This window comes from Mauremys mutica, chromosome 1, assembly GCF_020497125.1.
Source record: "Mauremys mutica isolate MM-2020 ecotype Southern chromosome 1, ASM2049712v1, whole genome shotgun sequence".
In the NCBI taxonomy this organism is placed as follows: Eukaryota; Metazoa; Chordata; order Testudines; family Geoemydidae; genus Mauremys; species Mauremys mutica.
Window position 1 is genome coordinate 198,618,538 of NC_059072.1, and position 26,110 is coordinate 198,644,647.

General features: G+C 44.2%; 1 protein-coding gene across 3 annotated transcripts in view; it reads left to right on the forward strand.

Moving 5' to 3' along the window:
* Positions 1 to 2,462: 2,462 nt before the first annotated feature.
* The window catches only part of EVA1C (eva-1 homolog C), a 75,221-nt gene continuing 51,573 nt past the window's right edge, over positions 2,463 to 26,110 (forward strand). For 2 of the 3 annotated variants that reach the window (XM_045002326.1, XM_045002327.1), the window contains exon 1: positions 2,467 to 3,012. In XM_045002326.1, coding sequence (XP_044858261.1) covers positions 2,886 to 3,012 — 127 coding nt within the window. In that variant the 5' untranslated portion in view covers positions 2,467 to 2,885. Of the gene's footprint in view, positions 3,013 to 26,110 lie in introns of all 3 variants that reach the window. The other variant, XM_045002328.1, reaches the window with a different exon arrangement.

Below are 26,110 nucleotides of genomic sequence, written 5' to 3' on the forward strand. Positions count from 1 at the left end.
TTCTTGGCAACAAGAGCACACTGTTGACTCATATCCAGCTTCTCATCCACTGTAACCCCTAGGTCCTTTTCTGCCGAACTGCTGCCTAGCCACTCGGTCCCTAGTCTGTAGCAGTGCATGGTATTCTTCCATTCTAAGTGCAGGACTCTGCACTTGTCCTTGTTGAACCTCATCAGATTTCTTTTGGCCCAATCCTCTAATTTGTCTAGGTCCCTCTGTATCCTATCCCTACCCTCCAGCGTATCTACCACTCTTCCCAGTTTAGTGTCATCTGCAAACTTGCTGAGGGTGCAGTCTATGCCATCCTCCAGATCATTAATGAGGATGTTCTCCCCAAGATCATGTGGATCTTCTCCCAAAAATTTCATCTGCCTGAGGGCTAGTGTGCACCAGATTCAATCCTGAACCACTGATGGATTTAAGGTCCTTTTTCTCATAACTTTATAGGCAGGGTTTACACTCTCAAAGTATTTCCTGGGGCCCCCCATACTTTCCCCCAACATGCTATAAAAACTCCAGGTGGGTTGAAAATATTTACTGAAGCTCCACTCCAGACAGCTCCGGCTGAATTTAAGCCCTGCTTATAGTGATAGAAATGTGAGCTTTATCTCATAGGAAAGGGAAGATTCCCAGCCCAGGAAGGTCCCTACATATTAAATCATAAAAATGTGAATGGTTAAATATAGAAAAGCTATTTTAGGTCATTTTAGAAGTTTTTATGTCTCCCTCTGAGTGTACATTGGACTCATGATTGCTGAAGCACCTGGCTTAACAGGCAGAGGGATAAAAAATATGGTACTTAAAACATCAGTGTCTGCTGGTGCCTTGCCTATCTTATCACTCCCTTCATTGCTAACAGCAGCAGAGCTGAACCAGTGCAACATTTTAGGGAAAAAATCCCAGTGTAGACAAGGTTGTTGAGTAAGTCAGTCAATTGAGAGAAAGGTAGGGAGTCAGGCAAATTCCACAACATATTAGGAGAACTGGTTCAGTTACAAGTAGTTGCTTCAGAACCAACCACTATCAATGCCTTTCATGCATGGCTACCACTAACATATTTTTATCTTATTTAGCTGAATTCAGTAAAAATTAGTGGAGTGCTCACAACCACAGATAGGTTAATGCAAAATTTAATTTGCTTTTATCTGCCTAAGACCAGGGAAGCATGAATATCATGTATGTGGTAATCAACTGGTGTACTCTGTATGTGTGTAAGAAAGAATGAAAGAACGAAAGAAAGAATTTTCTGTTAGAGATGGGCCTGAAATTAGGATATGTATTCAGAGCCAAATACAAACTCTGACAAAGTTCAAACTGGTCAGAAAAGATGTTCCAGTTTGGCCCACTTCAGAGAGATGCCAGAGCTGGGAAATTCAATCTGGATCTGGTCTGAACTGCAAATATTGAGGTGTGGGATTGGAATACGATCTGCAGTGCTAGTTTGGTCCCATCTCCTATTACATATTCATCAATGTCATCTAACAAATAAGTTGTAGAGTGTTACTGTGCACACTAAGCTACAAACTGTGAAATGCTCATGCCTTCCCACTTTCATATTTATCTTTGAACACAACCTCAGTGCAGGGAGTTGATTGCAGATGCTTGCTTATCATATTTCCAATATTGTTTCTATTCTCCCTCATGGTGGCAAGCCTTAAAGGGGCTGGGGAACTAGTTCCCTAGCTTAATTATTACTTAATTAGTCCCAATAATGTCAAAAGGAGATGCACACAGACTAAGCCATTTTCAGCAATTCCCTACTGATGGGCTTAAAAGAACTGGAAAGAACATTTGAAGGCAGTATAGAACATTGTAAGGGCAGTTTTTGGATCCCTTACTTTCCACTAGTTTTTTTTATTCCTGCAAAAGAGACTGCAGTCCCCCTAATATTTTCCCGATGCTCATTTAAAACTTTAATGGGACAAAATGGAGGGGGGATTCTATCTGCGAAACTGGATATTAAATGAAGCAATACAATATTTGCTAAGAGAAGGATCTAAATTAGGAGAGAAATCAGGGAAACAAGATTGTTTTGATACGTGTGTTTGGTATTGTTTCTTAAAACTGATACATTTCAGCTGAATTCCTCCCATTCTGAGTTTTGATCCTGGGAGGAAATCTGTAGATTGGTTGGGTTTTCCTCAGAGACCCATAAGACAGGCTAAAAAGCAGTGATCTGCTGGGTTAGACCAATGAACTTGGCAGACTCTGCTTTGCTAATGATCGTGTCAAAAAGTCTGAAGTAGAGAAGGAAGAAAAGTGTGGTGCCCGCTTCGGTGCCAACTCCAAGGGAGGGGGCGGGGGGGGGGCTCTGGGAAGGCTTGATTGAGCTTGGTGAAGACACCAGGGGGACATGTACCCACGCGAGGTAACGCGTGCGCGGGCAGGGGGGCTCCTGTCAGACAGACGGGGACGCCGCGCACGGGTGTTACCGAGCCCGCCACTCCGTGGCTAGGAAGCAGCGATGTGTGTGAATCCGGAGGGAGGTGCCGGGCCCTAGAAATGCCCAGCCGGGGGTGGAGAGAAGGGCGCGGCGGGGGGGGCACTTCGGGATTGACTCCCGCAGGCTCTCACGGTAGCGGTGCCCTGGGGAAGGGCTCGTCCCTTCCCCTCACACACGCACACACACGGGCAGCAAAGCGCTGTGCCAGGGACTAGGAATTGCTGGGACTTCCTCTCGGGGGAAGCTGCGCGGAGGCGCGGGCTCGGTCGCGGCGGCGCTGGGCTCCCTGCTCCCGGCTGGCGCTGGGGCAGCGCGCTCTAGTCCCGGGAAGGACGGGGCGCTTGCCGGGGAGGTGGCTGCTGGGGAGGATGGGCTGCCAGCTGGGGGCCGGGTTCATCATGTGACTCCCCCGGGCTGCAAAGACCCCCCCCCTCCCCGCACCATGAGTGAACTGGATGCTGGGCAGCATCCAAGCCGGAGACAGGTAGAGCCCGGGCTGCTTCTCAATCTCCTGTACTGCGTGTTCCTAGTGGGGACCAAGGAAATCGAGGCTCTGACAGACTTCTCAGGTAAGGCAGCATGGCCATGCCCTGCCCAGGGCTGGCAGAACCCACCTGGGGCTGGGAGGAGACAGGGAGGTGGGCACCTCACTAGCATGCACTGGGGGGAAGAGAGTAGCTTGTCTGCCTGCCCAACAAGCAGAGTGCATGGCCAGGATCAGGAGGTGTGCCTAGGAGGTGCTCCTCAATGCAATGCGTGCCCAGCACTGGCTCATCAGCAAGGTGCATGTCCAGGATTAGGGTGCCCAGCTCTCAGCTCAGCGGGATATGTGCACAGGGCTAGGGCGGGGTGTGTGCCCAGCAGGGATGTGTGCATAGGATTAGGGTGCATGTCTAGGAGTAGTTAGGTGAATGTCTGGGAGAGGCTCCTAAGTAGAACATGTGCCCAGGCCTATGGTGCACCCTGGAGTGGTTCCTTACTAGGGTGCATGCTGGGGATTAGGGTGCATGCTCTGGTATAAAGGTATAATGATAGATAGATGAGAAGACTGGGACATTTTACTTTGGCTAAATTTCTGATTTGCATTTTCCATTTGAGCTATTCAGGTCATAAAGGATGATTTTGGAATCAGTGAAACTTCTGTTACCATTGCTTTGGAAATCACATTTAGGGGTTCAGTTTTAGCCTTTGGGCCTGCATTGGGCATAGATGTTAGCTGTACAAAGCTCACATTTAGACACAGAGCAAAGATTAGTCAAAGGAAGAACACTGGCTACCTCTTCAACACAGATCACTTAAAAGGAGAGACCCATTAACTGTAGCATCTAGCAAGACCATGCCCATCCTGACAGGCTGTTAGGCCAACACCACAAAAGTTAATAAGACCATGATTCAGACCTTCTAGTGCCGTAGAATTACTTAAAGAGGAGGACATAGGAAGAGGGAGTTAAGGGTTTCAGGGAAGTGGCATGGGAAGCAGTGTGACAAACTTTAACCATTCAGTACCATCAATCTTTTTTCAAATAAAACTATGAGAACACAATTTGGTAGTGAGTAAAGGCCTGTGCCAAAGTCCATGGGAGTCAATGGAAAGACTCTCACTGACTTCCATGGACTTTGGATCAAGGCCTAAGTGAAGATATCAAACAAGGTCAGTTCTGAGACCAGTGGACACACCAGTCCCCCATCAAAATGACATGTGGCTGATAACGCAAGGGAACTATTTCATAATGCAAAATTTACATAGCTTTGGAAATTGTACTGATGCTGCTGCTTATTTTCAGCAGAAAGGACAACATTTCTATTGAAGATTACTATTTCTGTTTTATTTCTTTTGTTATATGACATAGGACATTTCATTGTTGTTATGAAAGTACTTAGAAGATCAGCTGTTTGCCTTTGCATATTTAATAGTATGCTTAGTATTCCCCTCATAGTTGCAACCTTACGAAACTGTAAGCCAGTGTTTTCTCCTATGGCAAAAGGTAAACCTCACAATTAAAAAGCAGAGTCTAACTTTCCAAATCCTAATCAGGTGCACTGGGACAAAGTTAATACATCATCAATAATATTAATACATTATTATAAATATTAACATAGTTAATGTTAATTCTCTTTAAAATGCTGGTGGGTGGTTGTGCAGAGGCTGGACGTGTTTATTTTCTCAAATGTAGGAAAAATAGTTTGTACTATTGTTTCAAATTGAATAAAAGTGAAAATCCTTTTCCTGAACAAGCATACCTAAATTGTAGAGAACAAAATAACAGATTTATATGTTATATTACTACCCTTAGATTCCTTTCACATGTAAAAGGCTTTTAAATACTTGTTATCTTATTCTTAGCTGTTTTGTGGCTTGACTCCCAGTTATTGGTAGTAGTACTGGAGTTACTAACATAACTGTCTATAAGTAAGAAAAAAAAATAAGAGTTCACATTTTCCATTTCTAATAGCAACTGAATTCAAAAATATCCCTAGATCCTCTCACAAAAGACTATTCAAAACTTGAAATTAAGTTATTTAGATAAGGAAATCCAAGATAAATTTCAAAAGTACTTATGTATTCAGTATTTCATGTTCATAGATCTATCCAAATAAATTAAATTAATCAAGACAATTCCCCCCACCCCAAACCCAGAATCCAGCATTACAAATATGCCATTGAGACAACTGTGTAAGTAAAATGTAGAAGAGCCTCTTAAATTGCAATCTATTGCCAGCAGGAACTGGTGACATTTGTAGGCATTACTATTTGCTCACATTTTTTCTTAATGCAGGGATGTAATCCATAGTGATAAAGAAAAAAATCAAAATGTTAGCGATCCCTTTAAGGGAAAAAAGAATGCTATCCAGAACAATCCAAGCAGGTTTTTCACTAGCTCCGAATTAGTGAAACTTACAACAGGTAATGCAGGCCAAAAGCTGTCAGAAAATTCTCAAGAAGTAAGATGAAACCTGTAAATGCCATCCTGAGTCTGCTTAAAACTAATATACCTGTTAAGGAGCTGCAGGTTATGCAACAGCAAACACAAGTACTGAGCTTCTAAAGTTGCTGACTTTCCTTATACTTTCCCTTCCTTCCTCAGCAAAAGCACACAGTTGATTTTCTTAAGCCTTGTTGAGTTTGTGAAAACAAATCTGCCTCTTTTAAAGAGACAGTACACTATTGGCACAAAGACTAGTAAGAAACAAAACAATCTCTCTCTGGCAGAGGTGACCTGTGCCTACTGATAGGGCCCTCACCCTGCCCACATGTCCCCTCTCCTCTCAAGGACAGATGTTAAAAGAAGTTGTGCTGATTTACATCAGCTGAGGAGCTGGTTCTCAGTGTTTTATAATCCACATGCATGTTAACTTTTTGGAGAAGGTGAATCTAACAGCAAAATCTCCATGCGGCCTGGTGCGCATTTCCTTTTGAAAAGCATGTCACAGCAAAAGAAACTGAAAGAGTCAAGGGTCATTTAAGTGTGCCGTACAGTTGGATCCAGTAGTGAGAGATTAGTGATGCACACGGAGTTGGAAGGAAAGTTGCTTAAGCTTTTTCTCCTCTTCACAGATCTTGTGCTTTTATACTCAGATTATCAGGTGGCATACTTTCTTGGTTCACTGATCTTTTCACTCTATGTGATTCTAGCATCAGATCTCTACCTCAGCAGCCCCAAACTGAGCTGACTCTCTCTCCTCCTTCTCCTGGCATGCTGATGATTTCCCCTAATCACTTCCCAGCCTGCTGTGAGAGCCTGCATGAAACAACAGTACATTTACCCTTTCCCTTTTTAAATACATTAAATTATGCTGTCAGTACTAACCTGGAAATTGTTTAGTCCTTTGTTGGTCACAGAACCTAATTCTCCCAGCACATGCAAAGATTTGGAGCATAGAGTTAGACTTATACAATGGAGAGATACACAAAAGAACAATAAGAACGAGGAGTACTTATGGCACCTTAGAGACTAACACATTTATTTGGGCATAAGCTTTCATGGGCTAAAACCCACTTCATCGGATGTATGCAGTGGAAAATACAGTAGGAAGATATATATGCACAGAGAACATGAAAAAATGGGTGTTGCCATTCCAACTATAACGAGACTAATGAAAAGTCTCATTATACTTGGTATGGCAACACCCGTTTTTTCATGTTCTCTATGTATATATATCTTCCTACTATATTTTCCACTGCATGCATCCAATGAAGTGGGTTTTAGCCCACGAAAGTTTATGCCCAAATAAATGTGTTAGTCTCTAAGGTGCCACAAGTACTCCTTGTTCTTTTTGCTGATACAGACTAACACAGCAACCACTCTGAAACAAAAGAACAATGACATTTTAGGCAAAACAGGAAAGGTAGGGGTTTATTTTTTAAAAAGTGTTCCTGGTCATTTTCGAGAGGGTCACTACAGTAGCTCAATGGCCCGCAGAACTATCCTGCTTTCTCCGTACCTTACAGGACCAGCCCAAGCTGCTTACCACAGCCCTGATGTGGTGGAGGCCCAAGACTATACCAGGGTCAAGGCAGCCATCTCACATGTTTTTGATATCACCACCAAAATCCACTGGCAACGTTTCTACCAGGAAAATTTCCCCAGGGTGCCCGTCTGCAGGCTGTGGCCCAGCACCTTAAGGAACACTGCTGGAGGTGACTTCAACTCGAAAAGCAAACTGGGGAGCAGATCACTGAACAAGTAGAGTTGGAGCAATTTACACAGATTCTCCTCGCCAGCAGCTGGGAATGGGTGTTATGACACCAGTAGGGCCTTGGCTGATGCAATTAGGTTGGTGGAAAACTTTCTGGGGGCAGGTGGCACCACAAGTGCTGTGCAGTGACCAGAAGGCCCTAGACACAGGGTCTCCCTGCCCTGGGGATCCAGAGACGACTGAGGGCAGCATGCCTCAGTGAACTCAGGATTCTACCTGGACCTGCAACCCAGCCACAGCTTGGATGGGACCCTGGGACCCTGGGCCCAAGGGGCCGAGCACCCCAAGAAGAAACCCAGCCCTGATGGGGGAACCCATGGGGACACCCCACCGCCAATGCTGGGAAGGGATAGAGTGAGCCCCCTGACCAAACCCTGCTGCTTGTGTGAAAGGCCAGGCCATTTCTGTCAAGAGTTCCTCTACATGGACTGCTCCTGTGGGCAGGTCTGGATGGCCGATACCCAAGCCAGAAAGAAAGGGCCAGACAAAATGGTAATTCCTGTGCAGGTTAATGGGGTGGCTGTGCTGGCGTTGATAGGCTCTGGGTGTAGCCAGACAATGGCCCGAGTACACCTAGCCAGGCTGGGAGACAACCCACACACCATCTATCTACAATATGTCCATGGAGATATACGCCCATACCCCACTAGGGAAGTGCAGCTCATGATAGGTGAACACTCGAGGAAAGTGTGGGTCGGGGTAGCCTCTGCACTAGCTTACGCAGTGATTCTGGGTCAAGACATGGAAGATTTTAAGAAGATTATAAAATCCTGGGATAATGACCTGCTGAGGGAAGAAGACCTCCAGGGAGGGACCCCCAAATCCCTGGAGTCAGGAAACCTAGCTTGAGTCAGGGATAAAGAGGACCCCAAAGAGAGCCTGTCACAACCGGAACCACCACCAGGGAGGCAGAAGGCCCCCCAATCTCAAGACTGGGATTTGCTGATGTCCAAAATAGATTTTATAAGTGTGCAGAAGGAGGGCCTGACTCTGAGACGGGCATATGAGCACCTCACAGGCATGAACTGGGAAGTGGCAGACCCATAGCTGCTGCAACTATGTTCTCACTTTGAGCTATGGGAGGAGCGAATGTACTGGATGGCCAAGAATGCCCAAACAGGAGAAATACGGGTGCTAGAGCTGGCACATACAATACCCTTTGTGGGTCAGATTAGGCAAGAGAAAACCTTCAACTAGGTAACCCTTAGGTTTTACTAGCTGGGGATACATGGAAAAGTCAAGGATTATTGTGTGTCATACCCCGAGTGCCACCCGACCAGGTCCACAATACTCCTGAAAGCCCCGCTCATCACCCTTCCAGTGGTTGGGACCAACTTCAAAAGAATCGGCATGGTTCTGGTGGGACCACTCGAGAAGATGACAACTGGGTACCAGTACACTGAATGATAGTGGACTATGTCGAGGCTATCCCTCTTTGAGCTAGCACAGCCACTCACATCATCCCCGAGCTGCTGAAGCTATTCACCCGGGTCAGGGTACCAAAGGAGATCTTAACCAATCAGGGGAGCAACATGACATCAAAACTGACGAAAGAGCTATGTGATCTCTTAAAGATTAAGACCTTAAAGATGTCAGTCTATCACCCTCAGATGGACAGGCTAGTGGAGTGCTTCAATAAATCCCTAAAAGGGATGTTGAGGAAGTTCATCACCTAGGACCAACGACACTGGGATCAGTCGCTCCCCCTCCTTTCTACTATCCGTGAGGTGCCTCAAGCTTCCATGGGGTCCTCAACATTTGAGCTTCTGTATGGGAGACTACCCCATGGGCTGCTAGACCTCCTCCAGGGGATGTGAGATGAGCAGCCACCACTTAAACACAGAGTGGTCCAATACATAATCTGCTTGCAAGAGGATTTGGAGAGGTTAGGGGCATTTTCCCTGGGAAAACTTGCTGCAGACCCATGAGGACCAAGAATGAGCCTACAACAGAGGGGTCCAGATGAGAGAGTTCAGGCCCACGGATAGGGTCCTGCTGCTCCTTCTGACTTCAGAGTCAAAACTGATGGCTCAATTGCAAGGCCCATTCAAGATGCTAAGGAAAGTAGGGGCAGTTAATTATGAGATATGTCAGCCCAGAAAATGATGGGAGATACAAATTTACCATGTCAACCCGCTAAAAGCCTGGTGTGAGTGGGAAATCCTCCTCATAGCACCTCTCTGCCCAAGCTGGAACTCGGCTCACACATGCCCCCAGGACAAGACATTGGACTGATTCCACTGGGAGAAGACTTTCAGCCGGAGCAAGAGCGCCAGCTGTGACAGTTGGTGAAAGGCTTCCCCTCAGTGTTCGCTGCGATACCAGGGCGTATGCACCTGGCACAACATCACAGACACCAAGCCAGGGGAAAAGGTCCAGGAGAACCCCTGGCTCCTGCCAAGGAAGATGTGTGAGGCAGTCCACTAGGAACTGCTGACAATATTGAAGTTGGGGTAGTCGAAGAGTCCCATATGAGTGAAGGAACTCCATTGTGCTGGTACTGAAAACCAACTGGTCAATCTGCTTCTGCATCGATTTCTGGAGTGTGAATGTTATATCAAAGTATGACGTGTACTCTTTGGCCTGGGTCAATGAGCTACTAGACAGACTGCGGCCCCCCTAGTATATATTTACCCTTGACCTAACAAAGAGTTACTGCCAGATTCCCCTAATTGCCTAGTCACAAGAGAAGGCCGTCCTCTCCACGCTGTTTGGATTATACCAATTTAAGATCATGCCCTTTGGCCTACATGGGCTGCGGCCACCTTTCAGTGCCTAATGGATCAGGTGCTCTGCCTGCACGGGCAGTATGCTACTGCATACGTTGACAAAATCGTCATTTATAGTCAGGACTGGAATGACCATCTAAGCTTAAGGCAAGTGATGGTGATATTGCAGGCCCTCCAGGAGGCAGGGTTAATGTCTAACCCAGCCAAGTGCAAGCTGGCCAGCTGGGAGGTGACATATCTGAGCTACCTAGTTGGGGGCCGGCATCTAAGGCAGCTAGTCAGCAAAATGCAGGCCCTAGAGCAATGTGCCATGCCATCCACAAAAAAGCAGGTGCATCACTTCCTAGGCCTTGCCGAGAACTACAGATTCTTTGTGCCTAATTTTGCCACCATTGCAGCACCCCAACCGAGCTAATAAGGACACCAGCCTGAAGATGAGGTGGTCCGTGGCCTGAAATAAGGCATTCTGTGAGCTAAAAGAACAGCTGAGCCAAGAGCCAGTGCTCACACACCCTGACTTCACCAAGAGGTTCGTGCTACAAATGGATGCCTCTGAGGTAGGGCTAGAAGCAGTTCTTTCCCAGGACATTGATGGAGAGGAGCACTGGCTGTACCTCAGCCAGAAACTGTTCCCACGAGAAACATCCTACTCAGTCATTGAGGCGGCGGCTCTGGCAGTAAAATGGACTGTGGACACCTTGAGATATAATTTGTGGAGGAACCCCTGTCTCTTAGGGATGGACCATGCACTGCTACGGTGGCTACACTCTGTGAGGGTCGCCAACCCCAGGATCATGCATTGGTACCTCTCCTTACAACCTTCCAGATATGTCACAGGGCTAGGAAGGACCATAAAAACACAGACTTTTTTTTTCAAGAGGTGTGTGTGTGTAGGGGGGAGGCCCTCAAGGTCTGCAAGACAATACCCCAGCACCGGATCTGAGGGGGGGAGGCTGTGTGACAGTGTGTATAAAACCCTCTCTGGACAGAAAAAGGTTAAAGAGCAGCTCTGAGCTCAGGAGGGCCTTCCCCTTCCGCCTTTGCTGAGAATGCCTCACTGGAGGTGGGGGTTTAAAAGGGAGCCGGACAGCTCAGTTGGGCATAGACAGGGCAGGGAGAAGGACCCACTCTGTGAGTTGTGGAGGAGGAGGACATAGCCAGATCCAGACCGGGAGAAGGCATGCTGATGAGTGGCAGCTTTTATGGGTCGGAGGCAGGTAGGCAAGCCTTGAGGTAGCGCTTGCAGGGACAAACTGCCACATGCCCTGGGAAAGAGGAGGTAAGAAGTGGCCCAGGAAGTCTAACTTAAGGCACGCCAAGGTCAAAGATGCTGGACTGGCCTCACAGGGTCCTGAGTTGACACCTGGTGGAGCAGGAGGGCCTGGGTTCCCCTATCCATCCTATTGCAATCACTAGGTGGGGTGGCAGCCAGTGGCAGCAACCACTAGGTGGCAGACAGCAAACCCATTCACCACCCTCTTCTCCCAAATTCTGCTCATGTAATATTTTTGCTGGATCACCTCACAGTATGAAGGCAATATAATTTACACAGGATTTGTCCCTTTCTTTTTCATAAGAGTCACATTGGCCTCTATGGCTGTGGGTGGAATTTTCAATTTCCACACATTTTGTTACCACAAATCAAGTTTAGACATGGTTTTGCTTTTTCTGTAACCCCTCTAGGGTTAAGTAGTCACATATGCTTGTTCCCACACTATTCCTTAGTCTGGCTTTCAAATACAGAAATAGGGTTTCTCTAGGTATCTCTTCATTTTGTGAACAGTGTTATCTGAATAATACGTCGTGAAAATCCATGCCCCCAATGTCAGGGTTCTAAACCACTTAATTGGGTAGAGAAGGTTGAATATCAAAAAATTTAATGTCACATTTTGGAAACAGGACATATCTCATGTAGAAATTGTCCATATGGAGATGTCAGATACATTGGTTTAAAGATCTACATAGTCTGTACTTCTTTAACAATTGTTTGATGCAAACATGCTGCATCCTGTATGTAACATGAACTGCAAAATAGAGAATATTTGTTCTGATGTCTGCTATCCTAATGTCATTTTGTTTTTAGTGAAATCCCATCCATATATTTAAATACTGGGAACTGAATGCCCAGGGCTTGAAAAACAAATGTAGGGTCTGATCCAATGCCCAGTAAATATAACAGGACTCTTTCTTTCCATTGACTTGCACGGGAACCAGATTGGGCCTGTGGCTAGAGAGCTCTTTTCTTCCCTCTTAGCTATTCACCAGAGGAAGTGTAAGGCCCCAGTTCTGTAAAGTATTTAAGCACATACACAAATTCATCCCTATTCAGCAAAACACTTAAGCATGGGTTTATCTTTAAGCCCATGCTTAAATGCTTTGCTGAATAGGGATGATTTGCTGAATCAGGGCCTAAATCAGAGGTCCCCAAACTGTGGGGCACCTCCCGCTAGGGGGACACACAGGAATATTTGGGGGCACGGTGGGACCTGAGCCAGCCCCCATGAGGGGCAGGGAGGGGGCACCACCCAGCCCCACTCCGGCCCCAGCTTTGCTTTGCCCCCAGCTCTGCTCCGGCCCTGCATCCAGTCGTAGCCATGTTCCCATCCCCAGACCTGCCCCCCTCTGTGGCCTCAGCCTCGGACTCCTTACCCCGTCGTCCTCCACCACCCCTGGGAGCTACAGCCCTGCTCCTTGCCTGGCTCCCTGTAGGGGGGTGCAGACAGGGATAAGGGGTGTCTGTGTGACTGAAGAGTTTGGGGACCATTGGCCTAAATGCATATTATTTCATCAGTGGTAACTTGCAACTTTCATATCTGAGAATGGGTCAAAATCCACTTAGAAGTCTTCGCTTTTCTATTTTGCTAAACCATCCCATTTTTGAGAGCCACCATCACAAATACTTAGTTCTTTGCTCATTAGCGAATGCTGGAATTGTGGTGAGTCACAAGGGTTTCAGGAGGTTGTGGTCATCTGACCCTTATATACGGAATGACCTCCTTACCCTAGTTCATCAATCAACCACCCTCTCTTCATCCAGATTTATTCTGGAAACCCATTTCTTCTGTGTAGCCTCCAAGAAGTAAGTCTGTAATAAAAAACCAAAGGAATCTTAATGGAACCTCAGGATGTGCACACATCAAAAGGGAGTAGTCATGGGATCTTCTATCTGGGTTGGATAATTATTTGGGGGGTGGAAGAGGCAAAAGAAGCAGTCTGTAGTTTTGCTAGCTCCAACCTTTTTTGTCTTAGTTCGCTCACAAAGACATCTGGTTTTTCAAGAGCAGTTCAGGCAGAAATAATCACTGCTTTAACAAATTAGGCTTGGCCTTCTACTCCAAGAATAGAGAGCAAATGGAGTCAATGAAAAGTAAACAAAAACACTCAAGAAACATCAGCTGACCATGCAATCCTCTTGCACAATAAGTTTCCATTAATTTCCATTAATTAACACAATCCAGATTCTCCTAAACACAAAGAAAGCAAAAAGCAACAAAGAGTCCTGTGGCACCTTATAGACTAACAGACATAGTGGAGCATACACTTTTGTGGGTGAATACCCACTTCGTCAAACGCACGTAGTGGCCTACTACATGTATCCGACGAAGTGGGTATTCACCCACAAAAGCTTATGCTCCACTATGTCTGTTAGTCTATAAGGTGACACAGGACCCTTTGTCGCTTTTTACAGATCCAGACTAACACGGCTACCCCTCTGATACTTTACACCAAAGAAAGCAAGTGAATGACATTTTATTTGGGGCTTTTAATAAAGTGCTAAGAATTTCAATGGCCACATTGATGCAACATTTGTTCTGTTGACTTACCGTGATAGCAGGAGATAGAATCTTGTATAAATCCACTGAGTAAATTCTGTTGACTCATTGTGGTAAGTGATGCTTGGATCTCAACCAAAATATTAAGAGAGATAGTAAGAGATGTAATTTCTTGATATTGTTTGAAAAGGTTAGGTGCCAATGTTGGTTGCTATATTTAAAGGAAAACATTTGTTCCATGTCAGTAAGAAAGGGATGCAAACTTCAGAGTTCTGGTCTGAGCTGGTCTGAGGTTGTGGGATGTCGGATTTGGTTCTGTGAAACGTGAGGGTTTAGTTAGATGTGGGTGTTTTGTGTCAGGCCCATCTCTATATTTTTTAAGTCTGTGTTTTAGACTGTTAATTCCTTGAGGCAGGAACTTGCTTTATTTTTGTGTCTTCTAATGCATTGAGCATATTGTTGGCACATAACGAATTGTATATTCTGTAAGTCAAAGGAGAAGCAAATTTCATAAAACAAATTTGTTGATTAGCTCCTCCTGCCTTTATACTACAATTCAAGCTGATAAACTTCTCAGTGGGATAGGACTTCCAGGTGACCTCAGCTTTATTAAGAAAAGTGGGTACTAATTCCATAGAAATACTAATCCCATTTCTTATGCAATATGTTTCACATTTCTCAGTAATGTTCTCTAGGTTTATAACCAACCACTGCCCAAGAAAATGCACTTTAATCAGTCACCAACCATCAGACTTTTTTCATCTTCCAGCCAATCAACAATTATAATTAAAATATTTTTCTTTGTCACCAAATATAGAAAAAATATTGTATTGTCTTAGAGAGAGCTGGAGAGGCACAAGTAGGCATGGTTGTGCCTTATTTGTTCAGCATTGTGAGTCACTTCATCTAAATTTCTGTGCATTTTAAGAGAGTTGTTTAAAAGATCCATTGTGCAGCTTTTGGCAACAAAAAGAATACCAGCACTGTTTGGACACTAATTTAGAATTAATTTTAAAACATAAGTTGTAACATAAGGCCTGATGCAAAATCCATTGAAGTCAGTGGAACAATTCCCAAGGATTTCAGTGGGCTTTGGATCAGGGCCCTAAAGAACTGTAGAATATTTTTTTAAATGTATATTTGTTTTCTTTGTTCACACGCTGGAAGACAAAAGTTAGATTTTCAGAATCACTTTGCATTTTTGGACCACAGCAGAATTTTTAGTCTTTCAGTTTATCCAACCTAAAGTTGAATTGAGTAAAAAACTGTGAAGCCAATTGCTGTGCTAATGAAAGAAATTCAGCCATGAAGATAGCTTTTCGGCCTTGATCTAGTGTACTGTTAACTGACATCTCCTCTGCTGCGGGGACTGTAGGCCACCCTTGAAAGGGAATGGATTAAGTGATCCCATTCCTCACCTCTAACTCATGTGATCCTATGTCATGTGAATTTTAGAGGGTCAGATATAAACTAGGTCTGTTTAAACCCTGCAGGGTTTTGTTCACAATGGTGTTTGCAAACTGAACCCTGCATTGTGTTTCTTGAGGGATTGATCCCCGCAAGATTGCATGGAGATTCAAGTTCACAAACCCAAATTTTCAAAGAAATATTTTCCTCCAGACTCTAGGATCCACCTACTTAAAATCTTTTGGGGTGTAGTGGTTTCCTGCTATCTCCTGGACATGGTTGCCCCCTTCCTCAATCTTCAGAAGATGATGTCACCAGCTATGTATTTCTTTTATCTTTTATTTACCAGGGTTCTAGCCAGAGCTACTGCCCTCATATACTTGAGGGTAAGATTGAGGTCTTGAGGCAAGTTCATTCCTGATATAACTCCATTGGATCCTCTATTTTGACTTCAGTGGAGTCACACCCATGATGAATTTGGCCATCGAAGTTTGACATGTAATCAGAGTTATGATATGTCAGATAATTATGATCCACAAGACATGTTCATGAAATAAAGGAGAAGAAGTGTTTTCCTTTAGGAAAATGCATGTTGATAAAATATTTTACTGTAGCTAGTGACTATAATCTTTATCACTAGAGTCTACTTGGATTGCTGCACCTATGGTAAACCACTTATTTTTAATATTTGCTTATGAACAGCCTGCTACTCCAGCTCTCCTTGAGGTCAATGGCAAAACACTCAGGATCTGGGCCTAACAAAGCAACAGAGTCAGAACGTAAGATCTGGAACTAGCATTTGCTGGTTGCAACTCTGCTGAGTTCTGGACTAGACATCTGAGAACAGAGAATTCTATGGTCACCAGTTTACCATTGTGCTTTCAAAGTGAACATCTGCCTGTTACAAAGGGTTAAGATAACACCAACTGCTGGCACAATCCCTAAAATTAAAAATAAGATGATTATACAAGCATTCTTTCCCTTGCATGACAACACAGCCTCTCATGCTGCCACTGTGGGAATGGGAATCTCCAACCCACGCAGCTCTGGGGGACTCCATAGGGATTCCAGAAATGTTTACAATCCACAGTGAAAACAAAAAGGATAGAGTTAGCTCCGTGTTGCAAGTTGTGGAGAGGCGGGGGGAAGAATTGTATCTGAAAAACTAAGGACATGAGAAAACTTAAGTAAAGCTAATGAGTATATGCAAAAATAAAATCTAGCGAAGTGGGCACTCTGGCATTATGCTCAGTGCTGTACAGAATGTGGAGTAGACAAGGTCCCTTTCCAAAGAAGATTACCATATTAGACTAAGACTTTTTAGGGTGACTTGAACTATGCATCCTAGAAAACTGCTTTGGGGAACTTGGGGGAAGAACAGACAAATCGGATTGCTCTGAATTCCTGGAAGTAATGTTTTTCATGGAGGACTTCCCCCTCTGTCCTAAGCATTAATATTAAAGAGAATCCTCTATATCTATAGAAAGAGCTTAAAGAACCCCTGGGTGATGGACTAATAACAGTTACATTGACTCTTTACTAGCTGAGAGGTCCCTTTGTGAAGAATATTAGCTAATTTATAGGCAATGAGAAGGAAGGTCCCTCGCTGCATACATCACAATCAAAAAAGTTAATGTACACATATAGATCCTGATTCTCCTCTCACTTTCCCACCTGTACCAGTGTAAAACTGATCTACACTGGCATAAGTGAGAGATGAATCAGGCCTTTTATGTCTGCCACTACTAATTTTTTTTCCTGGAAACAGAGCTGATGAGAGGAGCATTCCCATTTTACCTGCCAAACCTGTACTAGACAAAGCTTTCTTTTATCACTGGACACACTGCTGCCATCTCCAGCACTCTCTTCTTGCATAAAGCCTACTTCTATAACTGGTTCTTTTTAAATTCGGGGGAGGGGGGAGGGAGGGTTTACACTGCAGTTCCTCTATGTGCCTGGCTGTTATCTTTCATTATTGTTATTAATATATATTATTTGTATTTGCAGCAGTGCCTACAACATGCTAGGCTCTATCTAGACCAATATGAAGACATCACTGTCCTTAACGAGAACCTTAACTTTGCTTTGATGGGCAGAAATCTTGAAGCCATCTCTAACCCCAAACTTTCTTTCCTTCTTGATTTTCAGACCAGGATTGCATGCCAGTTTCAGCCTGCTCAATTGCCACCTACTTTGCATATGTACAACAAGCATGTGCATGCACAAAAGCAGGGATTTTCATGCCCACAGAGTTAGATGGCAACTATCCATATAGCTATCTAGTGCACACGCTCAAGTCTTTGATTTACACATGTGTATGTGGTAGTGCCTGCCGTAAACTGTCACGCACTTGATCACATAATCTCAGTCTGAAAATCAGTCCTCTAATGTCTTGAGTATGATAGTTCCTTCTTTTACATTCTTCCTAAATGCCTCTTCTTCAAACTTCAGGTGTCCAGAACTCTGCAGCCAAATGACTTTCTCACTCCAGGAAGCAGGAACACTGTGTAACAACCTAACCCTCTGTCATTTCTAATGGCTTTGTAGTTTTTTCTAAATCCATTATATATTCTCTCTCCATGGACATGTTTCATGCTACCTCTCTGTTTGCTTGCCTATTTCCTGTCTATTTCACTCATCTCCTCCAATATTGTCTTCCTCTCTCTTACCTCCAGAGGTAGGGAATCACTCATTCATTTATGCTGACCTTTTTATGGCCCTTTTCCCCTCATTCATCCCCCTGAATGACTTCCCCACTTCAAATTTCACCTTAAATCCTTTGTTTTATTGTAATGAAGATTAACTTTCTCTGAAAATGGTTTTGTGACTTCATGAGTGGAGATCACTGTATGCTACAATAGTACTGTCTTGTTGCACAGTGAAACGGAGCTGAGTAAACCTTAGCCACTTTCATTTCAGCACTGCAAAGGGATGTAGCTGCAGCACATAGTCTGTGGTGTTAGCTGGTTAGAGCCACCAGAAATGGTCAAGCAGACTGTACAGAAATTATAATTCTTGGAGCAATATTAATCAATTATCTTAACACTGCTAAATAGCCCTGCACAGTATTCCTTGTGGGGCAGCAGTTGCCACTGCAGACCAGCTGAGAATCAGTCACTTTCTGGTAACTTAGTGGGAAAAATCCTGGCCCCTTTGAAGTCAATGGAAGTTTTGCCATTGACTTCAAAACGGGGCCAGGATTTCATCCTCTCTCTCTACATATCAATAATGGAAATGTCGCTGGGTAGCTTTTGCTAAAAATTCACCCATGGAATAGCAAGTGTCCAGAGATAATTCTTCAAGAACTGATTAATATCTCAGTTGTAGTAGAGCTTATCAGTGGCTTAGTCATCACTGGGAGAGTTCTCCTCTTCTGAGTCTGTCAGTCCTGCCCATACAATTTTTACTGGCTGTTGGCACAATTCTTGGAAAAACTGCAGGGGCTGATGGAGATTTATAAAATGGATTAGCTTTTTGGGACTCCAGCAATAATATGTGAGGTATTTCAGTTTATTTTGATCTGAAATGAATTAGCATCTCTTAAAAAATGGAGAACAAATTACTACACTAATCAAGCTACATTTAACTATGAATTATAACCAATATAATAAACTTATATAAAGGCTTGATTGAGAGAGCTACTAAATGCTGTGGGCCTTTCATATTCAGGCTCTAAAAATAAATGTTTGCAGAATGCATTCTTGATAAAAAGGCATTCTATTAGGAAACAGATTACTTTTAATATGTGCCAGGTATTATCCTCAGAACTCATGATTATGTTCTGACAGTGCCATTCTTCACTAAGGGTGAAATGCACCCCAGTGCAGTGAGCCTGCACAAAGCTTATGCATCACTTTAACCTTATTTCAAGAGAGATAAGTGGTGCACAGGTCTTATGCTGGCCACCTACACAGAGGTGAATTAATTCCAAATGGAATGATATTGTTCTGCATAAGAACAAACTAATGAATTCCAATGCTTTGTACTGTCAGTTACAGTATTGGTGCTATTTTATGATGCACTGGAGTTGTAAGTGAGTGTTTCCAGACTTTCTGATGTTTACATTTGTAAACTACAACCTTCCAATTTCCAGACCTTCAAACTTAAAAATAAAGTTCTCCCTGAATTTCCTGACTTTCAAAGTTTTTTAAATTCACTGCTACAGCAGTCTAAGAATGTTATTTTAAATTCAGAGATCTATTTACAATCTTAATTCTATTTAAGCAAGGTTGGTGGTTTTGGACTGGTATTGTCTTTATGGTTGATCAGTGCCATGTCCTCTTTACAATAAGAAGTGACAGTGAGGGGCCAACTTGCCAAATCTCTAATGATCTCTTCCTAGCTAAAGCTCAGACCCAGTATCTCACCTTAATTCTCCTCGACATGCCAGCCGCCTTTGACACCGTGCTCTTCTTGACATCTTGTTCTCTTAGCTTGTATAACTCTGTCCTTTCCTGGTTCTTCTTTCACCTCTCTAGTCACTCATTCAGCATGTCCTTTGGAGGATCCTCCTCATCTACCCTCCAGTTGTCTGTGAGGATTCCACAGGCGCTGATCTTGGTCCTCTTTTCTTTTTCCTCCAAACCTTATCTCTGGTCATTTTATTTGTAAACACAAATTTAACTACCATCTCTGTGCTAACTTGTAGATCTACCTCTCTACTCCAGAATTGTCTCCTTCTGTCCAAACTAAAATCTTGGCCTAGTCACAGCATACACACAGAAAAGCCTAGTTACGTTCACAGCATGCACACAGAAAAGCCAAACAAAAAAAATACTGCTTACAAAACTGTAACACTGCTTTATTTCTTAGAATGCAGGTAACATATGAGAACCCCAAAACCAAAGAGTGACAAAGCAGGCTGCTCCCTAAACCAACTCAGCTGTCTGGCTGCAGACTGATTGCTGCTCCCAGATCACACACTTCACTACAGAGTTCCCTAGCCTGCAAGCAGGACCAGGAACCCTTCATTCATTCCTCACACTCTTACAGTGATAGATTGCAATTTCAACACAGTCCTCAATACACCAGAGGCCTCTCTCTCAGACATCCCCTCATGGATGTCTAGCCATCAGCTCAAGCTCAACATGGCTCAGGTCAGGTGGAGCTTTGAGACTGCTGGATGTGGAGGCAAGAGTGTGACTGGGGGTGCTACAGCAGCTGTTGCAGCACCTGGGCTTGGCCTGGGGAGCAGGTAGGAACCGAGGTGATCAGGCTAGGGACGGGACCAACTACCCCGGCCCAAATCCCCAAGACCCTTCTTCCCAACCTGGTGCCAGCTGTCTCCCTCCTTCAAATCTTCAGTAGCTCCCTTCACATGCCATGCAGAGCACCGCTCTGCTCCCCCTCCTATCCCTGGCACCCCAACTGTCCCCGTCTCCCCACATGGAGCACCCATCCTAATGTTCCCTGACATCCCAACTTCCTCCCATTCCCTCTGAGTCTCCCCGCTCCCCATGTTAGTACATTTAGGTTTCCATGTGCGCCTCCACCCCTCCCATTCAAAGCAACCTTCTGCCACTTTTAGATGGTTTTCCTAGTCCATTGCTTTGACTATGTCACATTTCTTTGAATCCCTCCATTGGGTCCCCTTTCGCAATTGCATCAAACATAAGCTGCTTGTTGTCTTTTTCAAGGCTTTTCACAATCAATCCCCCCTATCCATCATCTCATCCGTCATCATGGTGTCGATCCTTGCCTCCACTCGCCCCATAATAACAGCCTTCACTGCTGACTTGTTACATTGTCAAACGAGCACCTTTGTGCTTTCTCCCATGCTGCCCTTCTTGCCTGGGAGGTGCTCCCCATGAATATTCACAAAGCTACCTCATTGTCCCCCTTCAAATCGCTCCTTAAAACTCTCCTTTGCCATGATGCCTACATGATTAGGTTGCTGGTGTGCTAAGACCATACCTGTTCATGCTGGCCAATACTGTGTCATTATTTATTTGTGTTCCCTCATCTGTCTGAATCCAGCGGGTGTCTCTAATCGTATACTTAGACTGTAAACTCTATGGGGCATGGATATCTTTTTGTTCTGTTTGTACAGAGCCTAGCACAGTGGGGTCATGGACCATGGTTCATGTTTAGAGCTCCTATGGTAAAAATAATTAATAATAATTAAGAATAATAACAACATAAAAACAACATAATACTGTAGCTCAATCTGCATGTATTTCATGCTTTATCTGTGTATTGTAGTGAATTTTAGTCAGAGTTCTTTGTCAACACGGTGGACACTGTAACTGAGCTGGTCAATTCTGGAAGAAAGGATTCAGCTTGGATTTCACATGTGCCTTTTGAGTCCTAGTAAAATGTTGCATTCAGTTACTGACTTGTGTTACGCAGTAGGTCACACTAGACCAGGGATGGGCAAACTATGGCCCGCGGGCCGGATCCGGCCCTTCAGGGCTTTGGATCCGGCCCGCGGGATTACCCCTGGTGGTGCTGCAGGCCCGGCGCTGCTCTCAGAAGCAGCCCCCGGGCCGGGAGGCAAAGGGCTCCATGTGCGCACGCAGAGCCCTCTGCCCCCCCCCACCCAGGGGCCGCAGCACTTCCTGGAGTGGCGTGGGGACAGGGCAGGCATGCAGGGAGCCTGCCCTGGCCCTGGTGTGCGCCACTGCCACCCTGGAGCCACTTTAGGTAAGCGGCACTGGGCTGGAGCTCAAACCCCTCCTGCCCCCTGCCCCCCAACTTCCTGCCCTAAGCCCTCTGCCTGTACCTCGCACCCCTCCTGCACCCAACTCCCTGCCGAGCCCCTTTCTGCCCTCCTGTGCATTCCAACCACCTGCCCTGAGCTCCCTGCTGCACCCTGCACCCCGTGCACCCCAACTCTCTGCCCTGAGCCCCATCCTGCACTCCGCACCCCTCCTGTACCCCTTCTCTGCCCCAATCCCTTGTCCTGAGCCCCTTCCTCCACATCCCGCACTCCACCCGCCCTGCCCCGGCCCTGCATACAATTTCCTCACCCAGATGTGGCCCTCGCCCCAAAAAGTTTGCCCACCCCTGCACTAGACGATCACAATGGTTCCTTCTCATCTTAAAAATCTTTGAACCTATAAATCAATTTATGATGCTGTGATTCGGGCTTAACTTCTGAGTAGGTTTGTTATAGGTTTTTAGGTTACTTTATACACAGTGTAGCCCATATAATGCTTATAACTATGCTTTGAGCCAACGGGAAAAGTCATTTTCCTTAAAGCCCCAGCTGCTGAAGTCACATTATTACATTGGACTCTCTACTTTCATTTGTGGGAAGGGGGAGGGAGGGAGGGAGGGAAAGGAAGTTTCTAGCTCTCATGTTTCAGAAAAAAAACTTGAAAATGTGAACCCTGATGTCTCAAAAACCAGAAGACAAATCAAAAGATCCCAACATTTATTATTTTTAAAAATCTTGATTTTTAAGCATCTCTCATGATTTTGGGGGCCTGACGTGTGAGTTTTGTATGTTTGGGTTCTGCAATACTATCCCTGTCAGGTTGGCTATGTCTCCCAGTTTAGATTTGTTTGTAAAATATACTTTTATAGAACATACGACCAATAGAAATACTTCCACCATATTAAACAAAAAAGAGACATCTTATAACACAAATAAACATTCCCCTGTAATGTTCGTAATAGTTCAGACAACACTGCAGAGCCTGTATCAGAACCCAAAGTGAAACAACTTGACTCTAAAGCAACGTGAAACTGACCAGTTGCCTACCTTCATTGTCCCAGTGCAGAGAACTGCAGAAAAGTAAACAGAGATCATAAAGACTGGCAAGTCCATTCAATTGCTAAAATGTTCTCTCTCTGAATAATCCCAGCTGTTATTAGTTACAGAGATAAGGACATTTTTTCTAACCTGACATTGCCCTTTGGTTGGAGTAGTTGCCTTTAGGAAAATTGGTCTCTGCACAGGATTATGTAAACAACACAGAAGCACATTTTGTCACTGAGGCACAGGCCTGCATTGGAGGTGTTATGAAGTCACACTTCCTGGGGAAGTTGAAGGAAGCAATTGGAAACTGCTACTGTCTGCATGGCCCACCTGGGAGACAGCAGCTTTCCTGGGAATGTTATTCCCCTCCATGAGCAAGTGGATGGAAAGTGCGCAGAGCCGTGCCCCCCAGGCACAAATCAGTGGAACTGAGTCAGCTTGAGGGAGAGGTCTGCTGCACTTTGTAAAGGACTGCAGTGACTTATTTCCTCCTGGAGTTAAGGAGAAGCAGAGAGATAATTGTGGCTTTCTGAGTCACCATCCCTTCCCAGGGTTGCTGTGTGTACCACCCCTTACACAAGGCGAGACATTCAGTCTCAATATAGCCCTCTAAGAGGTGAAAGGCTGTGTGTGTAGTACTCTGTGTAATAATAAAAATGCACGTCTACATAGTCTACCATGTGAGTAAAACAATCCAGATACCAGTACGTCACCACTTTTCTTATCAAAGGTTAGCAGCCAATTTCCATGACTATTTTTATCCTTTATTGTGTGCAAATATACAAGCATTTTAAATGCCACTTTGAAGGCTGGAGAGCAGGATTTCTTTTTGTGTCAGTCTCCTTAACATTCTTTTCTGAGAGAAATCCACCTGCTTATATAAAATCAGAGCAGATTTTAAAAAAAGCATTTTTAGAACTGAATAGTTGTGGTTGTTGCCGAAAGGTGCTTAGATCCTGGATTAGGAATTTGCAGGATCAAAGTGGCAGTTAAGATGCCAGGGAACTCATCCAAATCACATCATCACTGATATTCTTTAGGGAATACTGGGCTGTTTTGTATACAGCACATTTGGTTCCAAGTAACTTAAAACCTAAAGGATTGAAATGATTACACTATGGAGCCAAATCTTTCATGGTGTTGAGCATCCAGGATGCATGTTGGGCCAGATACTCATTTACACTATGGCTCCTTTACACCACTCTGGTAGTGTAAAAAGTCCTTAAAGTAGCAGTAAATTACATTTAAGGCCCCTTTACAATATTAGAGTGGTTCAAAGAAGCCACAGTGTAAATGATAATTTGGCCTATCCTCAGTACAAGCCCAGCACCTCTCAGGTGGCCTCAGCACCTTTTGGCATTGGGCCCACAGAGAAGTGTCTTGGACAGGGACAGTTGTACAGTTTGAGTAGAGAAAAGCTCTTGTTTAACGAGAATGTTTTAAACGAGAATGTAGAGCCTGATCCTGACAACACTTTTTCATGTGAGCAGCCTCGCTGACCTCAAAAGGACAGCTCACACAGGGGAGGGGCTGCAATGATGGGGTGAAATCCTAGGCTCCCTGAAGTAAATGCCTAAGCTCCCGTTGACTTCAACAGGGTCAGGATTTCACCCCATGTCTTTGGTGCTATGGGAGATGCCAGACTGACAGCCTAGCAGACTCATGCCCTCTGTTTACCTTACAGTAAAGACAGTGCAAACTCCCCCATGCCTCAGACTTTTTCTGGACTTACCAACTCTAGGCATGAGAGGGTAGTTGAGTCTTCATGTCCCTACAGGCCTTGGCTAGTATGCTGATTGCCAACAAAGGTGTCACTTCAGATGTTTGTTCTTAGGAATTAGATGAAGAATGCCAAATCATTTCACATAAACCACCACACAGCCAGCAGATAGCAATAGCTACATTAGATCTGATGCAGTGACCTAGATGTGAAGGGTCTCATATCTCTTCTATAAGCCATCTATTCCCTTATGAAATCTATCCCTAGGGCAATTAAATATAGAGGTTTGATTTGTTTCTAACCAGGGGTTTTCTACCATACGCTCTGATTCTGCTCTCACTGAAGTCAGTGGAGCTTTCAATGGAAGCAAAATTGGGCCCTTAGTGAGTTCTAAGGGTGAAAAAAAGTCAAAATTAACAAGACTAGGGGAATAAAACTTCAGAAAATACCAAATCAAAACTGTTGGCTATTTTTAGTGGGTAAAGAGATGACAAATCAAGGAAACTTGATGACTTAGAAGTTTTCAGCATATGAGAATATCTTTTTTTGAGTGTAACCCTCTTTAATATTAGGAGTACTTGTGGCACCTTAGAGACTAACAAATTTATTTCAGCATAAGCTTTCGTGGGCTACAGCTCACTTCTTCGGGTGCATATGCATATGTAGCCCACGAAAGCTTATGCTGAAATAAATTTGTTAGTCTCTAAGGTGCCACAAGTACTCCTGTTCTTTTTGCGGATACAGACTAGCACGGCTGCTACTCTGAAACCACTCTTTAATATTATAATTCCTGTCTTTCTAGAGGTGCAATTGTTAGTCAGTAAGTTTTCTCATGTGTCTCAGGGGTGGCTGCATTTCAGTAGTAAGGTGAATCCCTACATAAATATAGGTTAATATTTTCAAAAGTGTTTTTGTGCCTTAGAAACCTAACTCTCATTTACAAAATTGATCAAAGCGCTGAGGAGCCTAAACCTCACTGAAAGTCAGTGGAACTCTCATGGTCATAGTCCCTCCACCGCACCTCCCTGGGATTTGATGGGGTCCTCTACTCAGTCTCTTGTCATCCAAATCTGGAAATGGAAACTCAGCCCTCTGGTTGGGGTCCGCCAGAGCTTGCTCCTTCCAGGGTTTAGGAGAAAAGGAGCAAAGGAAAGGAAAAACAAATGAACAGGCTCAAACATCTCGCAGGCCTCCCTTCCTTAGAGGAGCCTCTGGTGAGTTGCAGTCAGCATTTTTGAAAATCAGTTAAACGGCTGATTTAAAAAAATGTTTTAAAATAATTAATGCAAATTTTGGAAAAAATGGTCATGGAAATTAAAAACGTTAATGAAATTTGACACTAAAAAGAATTTGACTATCTCAGAGTTGATTGAAAAATACACCAAAAATAATAAAAAATTCCCCCCCCCAATTTTTTAAATTTTGATGAAAAATGACAAAATTAAACTTTGGTAAATGTTGTCCAGCTCTGTCTAATATTAAAGTAGAGCCCAGATGCTCAAAGGTATTTAGGCACCTAACTCCCATTTAAATCCTTGGGAGTTAGGCACCTAAATACCTTTGATGATTTGGACCATAGGAGCCTAATTGTAGGTTCCTAGTTTTAAAAATCTTAGAATCATTATGTTTACAATATCA